General features: G+C 51.9%; 3 protein-coding genes across 3 annotated transcripts in view; all 3 read right to left on the bottom strand.

Moving 5' to 3' along the window:
- LOC114828036 (uncharacterized) overlaps nt 1-1087 on the bottom strand; it is a 1781-nt gene extending 694 nt beyond the window's left edge. Inside the window, exon 1 of the mRNA XM_029110618.1 lies at nt 13-1087. Within this exon, the coding sequence (XP_028966451.1) occupies nt 13-1087 (1075 nt within the window). The remainder of the gene's footprint in view (nt 1-12) is intronic.
- A 100-nt stretch (nt 1088-1187) lies between these two features.
- Nucleotides 1188-2048, bottom strand: LOC114828035 (uncharacterized). The gene has a single exon (XM_029110617.1). The coding sequence runs from the start codon at nt 2046-2048 to the stop codon at nt 1188-1190; it is 861 nt and encodes a 286-aa protein (XP_028966450.1).
- Nucleotides 2049-2244: 196 nt separating this feature from the next.
- LOC114828034 (uncharacterized) lies at nt 2245-4944 on the bottom strand. Its single transcript, XM_029110616.1, has 2 exons — nt 4492-4944; nt 2245-4164 (listed from the first exon to the last, which is right to left on the bottom strand). Exons 1-2 carry the CDS (start codon nt 4942-4944, stop codon nt 2245-2247), a joined length of 2373 nt encoding a protein of 790 aa, XP_028966449.1.
- Between the last annotated feature and the right edge of the window lie 291 nt (nt 4945-5235).

Raw genomic sequence — 5235 nt, 5'->3', positions numbered from 1 at the left:
TTTCTAGGTCACGAAAGTGTGGGATGGCCGAGCCGAGAATTTTTCGGAGTGGTCTTTTGACGGTTTGGACCTGTCTCTCGAAAAATGCTCCGAACCATGGGGCTGCCGCTGTTTGAAAGCCCCATTCGATGAATGAATTGGCCGGCCAGCGTTTGATTTCCCCATCCTTGATGAGTTCGTAGATAAGTTTCAGCTCTTTTGCGGCTCTTTGAAAGGAGAGACCGTTGTCGGAGGTGATGGTCTGGACCACGGGAAATCTATTGATGAATTTCTGTAGTGCCCCTAGGACTTCGACGGTGGATAGGTCCAATGTCAGCTCGAGGTGTATTGCCTCGCTGACTGCGCAGGTCATGAGTAGGATGTAGCTTTTCCCGACCTCGCCGGAATCCTTCTTGTACCTGATTGGGCCCATGAAGTCGCATCCCGTGTGGAAGAATGGGGGTGCTTCTCCGAGTCGGAAGGGGGGTAGCGGAGGTGTCGGTGAGTTGGCAGCCTCGCTGTGAAAGATTTTGCAAGTCGCGCAGGAGTTGAGCACATGGCGAGTTATCTTTCTGGCGTGGATCAATAGGAAGTCCTCGCGCAGTAGCTGAAGAACCATGTTCATTCCACCGAAACGGTAGCATCGACGCTCATGGATGTCCTGGACTATGAGTTTGGATAGATTGCAGTTGCCTGGCAATATGATTGGGAATTTCTGATCGCCAGACAAATGAGGGGATCGCTCTAAGCGTGATTTACAGCGTATGATGCCGTTTTCGTCGAGGAAAGGATTGTACTGGTAGATGACGCTATTGCGTTTGACTGCCTTGCAGTCGCTTTCGAATTCTTCCTTGAAGTATGATTTTTGGATCATTTGGATGAGCGACAGCCTAGCTGAGATCAGTTCACTCGGGTCGAAAGAGATGTCTTTGCTTTGTGATGGTGTCGCCCGAAATGAGATCCCCTGCGAAACCCTATCCCTTGCTCCTTGAGCGTTCCGAATCAAACGCTGCATGAGAGCCCAGAAGCGGACTGCTTTGAGCCAGGATGAAAATCTGTCCTCGAAGAAAATCCGTTGGTTGTCGTTCGGCTTGGATGACGAAAGCATGCATGAGATGTTCTGTCTCCGTTCTGAATCGAATTGTTTTCCATCTAGGTCTCTGTTGAGATCATTCGGAGGGAGCGCGGAGGTGATTCGCGCTGAGCTGCTAAGCCAATGTGGTCCCTCTAGCCACAATGTTTTGTTGTGACCCGTCGAGATGTTCGCGCCACGAGAGATGAGATCCGCCGGGTTTTCTTCTGATTTCACGTATTTCCAGTCGGCCTGACCGGCGGATTCTGTTTGCGACGTAGGGTTTCCATCTCTCTGGCTTGGATTTAACCCAGCCCAGTACACTTGAGTTATCTGTGTAAGGGTGGATGGAATCCGTCTCGACGTCCATGAGGTTGAGTAGCGAATTGGTTAGCCTAGCTGCGAGGAGAGCTCCGAGTAGTTCAAGTCGATGGATGGTAGTCGGCCTGACCGGACTCACTTTTGCCTTTGCTATCATGAAATGCGTTTTTATCGTGTTTTCATTGAAGATTTCCCAAAGATAAATGACGCATCCGTAAGCAGCGAGGCTCGCGTCTGAGAATATGTGTAGTTGTCTCCGCGGCTTCGGAAGGATCGGCGATAGGAAATGTCTTTTGATGGACACCTCGCCCTGGGTGAGTAGGTCTCTGAAGTCGGTGAATTCCGATAGGTTTCCTTCCAGAGGTGAGTCCCAACCTAGTTTCTGCTTCCAGAGTTTCTGCAGCAATATGTTGGAGTTTATAGTCATGGGTCCCATTATCCCCAGTGGGTCGAATATTTGAGCTAACCCTCTAAGTAGTTTTCTCTTAGAAGGTGATCCGGGTTCGAGTTCCTTGACTGCTTTCGACACTGGGACTGACAGGGTGTCCGCAGACTGATTCCATGGGATTCCGATGGATGGAAGATTGCAGGAAATGGATGGGTCCTTGACCGGTGAGGTATCCTTAATGTAGAGGCCGAGTTCCGGTTCGTTGGTTGACCACTTCTTCAGCGGCATTCGGGCCTCCTCGAAGATCTTGAAAAGCAGTGTGGTTTTGATCTTCGCATCCTGATGTTGTCTGATCCACACGGTATATCGTCCATAGAGAAACAGTCAATGGTTTCTCGGATGAATTCCTTGAACTTCGGGTGTTGTGATTGGGCGCGTTTAAGGTGAGAACGAAGCCCTTGGCAGTGAAGTAATGGGGAGCAGACTAGACCGAAGTCCAGCCTGGTCGCCCAGAATTCTTGAGTCCTGGCCATGCCGTTTGATGATATGCCGAGGGGCCAGAGGAATCGCAAGAATGTGCGATCCTCCGCCGCAATTTCATGATGACTTTGATCAGGTTTGGAAGGAGGTTCGGCCCCTGATGGAGTACATCATTCAATCCTGCTTCGATGGACCGCCTAGCGCTAGCATCCTTGACGACTCTGGTCTTCAGTCCCGAGGGGGTATCTGGGTTGTGCTTGAAGACGGCTTGGATGGGGAGATAGTGAGCTAGCTGACCATCTTCCCTTGGTTCTGCTTTCTCGGCGAACCCGGCATCGATGTATGCTCTTATTTCTTCATCTACTGCTCTGAGCTTTACAGGGTCGTCCTTGAGTTTCTTCAGGAATGAGAATAGCCTGTATCTAGCCAGGTTCTCGTTGTCTCCTAGAGCATGGATGTTGTCACGGAAGGGAAGTCTGAGTATGTATCTTCCCGACCGATCTCTGGTGGTGGTCTTTTCGAAGTGTTCTATGAGGGCCTTGTTGAGGGCGTCTTCTCCCTCCGTCTGCTCGTTTGATGGGTCATCCTCCAATCTTAGATCTTCCGAAAGCCAAAGGCAGTCTATGTCATCTTTGGTTGATTGCCGGTTCCCTGAAGGGTCGTCGGTTTTGTCCGGAGATGGGTTGCTCGCTGGTGTTCCTGATTGTTTGCTCTGGGCTCGGGGTGTACACGGTTGTGCTGATACAAAGCCGCAGAATCTGTTGAGTGGGCTATGCATCCTGGATGATCCTGCGCTTCCACCGAATACCCAGCCGAAAATGGATTCTAAGGCGAAGATATTGCCGAATGATTTTGGGTTGGTGAAGCCTAGCTTGGAGAGGTTTTTCGCTCCTAAGAGTATATCGACCCATTCCGTTCCCTTGTCGCCCACCTGATCGGCTGCTGGATGAAGACCGAAGTTTTGATTCATGATGGGGAATTTGGAACGAGAGATGCATTTGAGTTCGATTGCTTTGAGCTGAAGGATTTTTTCCGGGTCGAATCTGCTTCGAAGGATAAAATCGTGTATGCCACAGTTGTGGATATTCGAGACCTGGCCTCCAGCTGTTGACATGGTCTTCTTGACCCGAGATGACGGGAAGGAGTTGAGCTTCCTTGACATTGCTTCGGTGATATTGGAGGATTCCGATCCTGGATCGATGAGGATTCTACAGATGTGGCTCTGTGTTTTGGTCTCATCAGCGATCACGTGGGCTGTCCAGAGATATACTTGTTCCTCGTCCGGATCGTTGTTTAGGTTTACCGAGGTGTGCTTCGTCGGAGGTAGATTCTGCTGGATGGGAGCCTTGCTACAGATGATCGCGCAGTGCGTAGAGTTGCAGAAGCGACAACTGGTTTTCGGTCCTTCCTTACAGTTCTTTGCCAGGTGGTTGAGTTTGAGGCAGCGTAGACACGCTCCCGCCGCGGCGACTCTCTCCATGCGCTCTTGATGGGTGAGCTGAGCGGTGCACTTGTACGGGGGATGGTCTGCCTGGCAGAAGAAGCATGGGGTAGCCTGTGATGGCTTCGGGGTGTTTGGGACTGGACAGCTCGGGATCCTTGATGTGGTCGAGTTGATGTGGAAGCTATTGGAGGGGTTCTTGTATGAGAGGGACTCCGACCCTTCCTGATTGGGTTTTCCCCTGTAGAATGGATTCCTGGGGCGGTAGGTTCCGCTGGGGCTCGGTCTGCTCTGCGCTTGGTGGTTGCTCTTAGCGATTGGGGTGTTCGAGAATTGTTTCCTCGCTGACCCTTGTTTCGCTCGGAGCTCCCCCGTCCTGCGTGCTTCTGCTTTCATGAACCTGATGAGGACCTCGAGGTAGTCTGTGCTGTGGGGAAGGGGACTGGAGGTTTCCAGGAACTTGCGCTGTGTGTTGTTAGTAACCTGTTGGAGAATAGGGACAAAACTTTTTCGGGCTGATCCACACAGCCAAGGTTTAACGTCCCGGGTACTGTTATTCACATTGCTTCCGAGGACGGATCCATAGAGCAAATGTACCCAGGAGGATCAAGGCCGAGTACCTGCATATTTTTCCGGCAGCAGGGATCGAACCCACACCGCCTCCCGCGCGAGCGGCGTCGTTGCGGCTATGCACGTTTGCACGAGAAGTGACAAACGCGCTAACCACTCGACCACCCGTCGGTCGGAGAATAGGGACAGAGAGGTGTATGTGCTGCCTAGTGCGATGAGAGCGTGAACGTGTTGAGAGACCAAATTGACAACATTGGGTAACTTATCGAGCGTGATCTCTCCTCCGGTTGACAGGATCCTCTCCATTTCATGGATGTGAGCGTCCACAGCGCAGTTTGTCCGACCGAATTCCTCCTCGAGGAGCGCTTTCATAGGTTCGTAGTTTTCTGCTCGCAGATTGAGGTGTCTCACGGCGTTGAGGGCTCTGCCTGACAGAGCGTCTTCGAGGAGGATGATCTTCTGGAGCTTTGGGATCGATCTCACGTGGACGAAAGCGTCGAATGTGTCCATGAACCCTCGGTATTGCTTGGTATCGCCGTTGAATCTCGGTAGCGTAAAATTTTTGCTGAGTTTCGGTAGGTAGTTATCCGGGTTCTCTGGACTTCCCGTCGTAGTGTCGTTTTCTTTGACCGTTATTTGAGGTTGGTTATTCGGTCTGGGAGGAGGTCGATCCGGAGATCCTGGATCGCCCATGCTGGGGGTCATTTCCGGAGGGGGCATTTGTGCAATGTGTGATATATGCGGGGTAGCCGTGGGTGGTGTTGGATGCCCTGAATGCGCCCCTCGGGCTTCCTCGACTTGGGTCGATGTGCGCCAAGGACCTCCCTCCGCTTGAACGTTGGGTGCTGTTGCTGGAACTTGAGCGTTCCCTGGGAGCTGTGGTTGGTGGAGGATCCTGGATCGTGTCGAACGTGGATTCCGTCGAGGTCCTGATCTCAGCCACGATTGATACTCTTAGGCTCTTGAGGTATGCCAGTGATCTGC

Source organism: Galendromus occidentalis, unplaced genomic scaffold (genome assembly GCF_000255335.2).
Source record: "Galendromus occidentalis unplaced genomic scaffold, Mocc_1.1 scf7180000076883, whole genome shotgun sequence".
NCBI classification, from domain to species: domain Eukaryota; kingdom Metazoa; phylum Arthropoda; class Arachnida; order Mesostigmata; family Phytoseiidae; genus Galendromus; species Galendromus occidentalis.
Note: the sequence above shows the minus strand (reverse complement) of the source record. Positions and strands in the feature narration are given on the sequence as shown.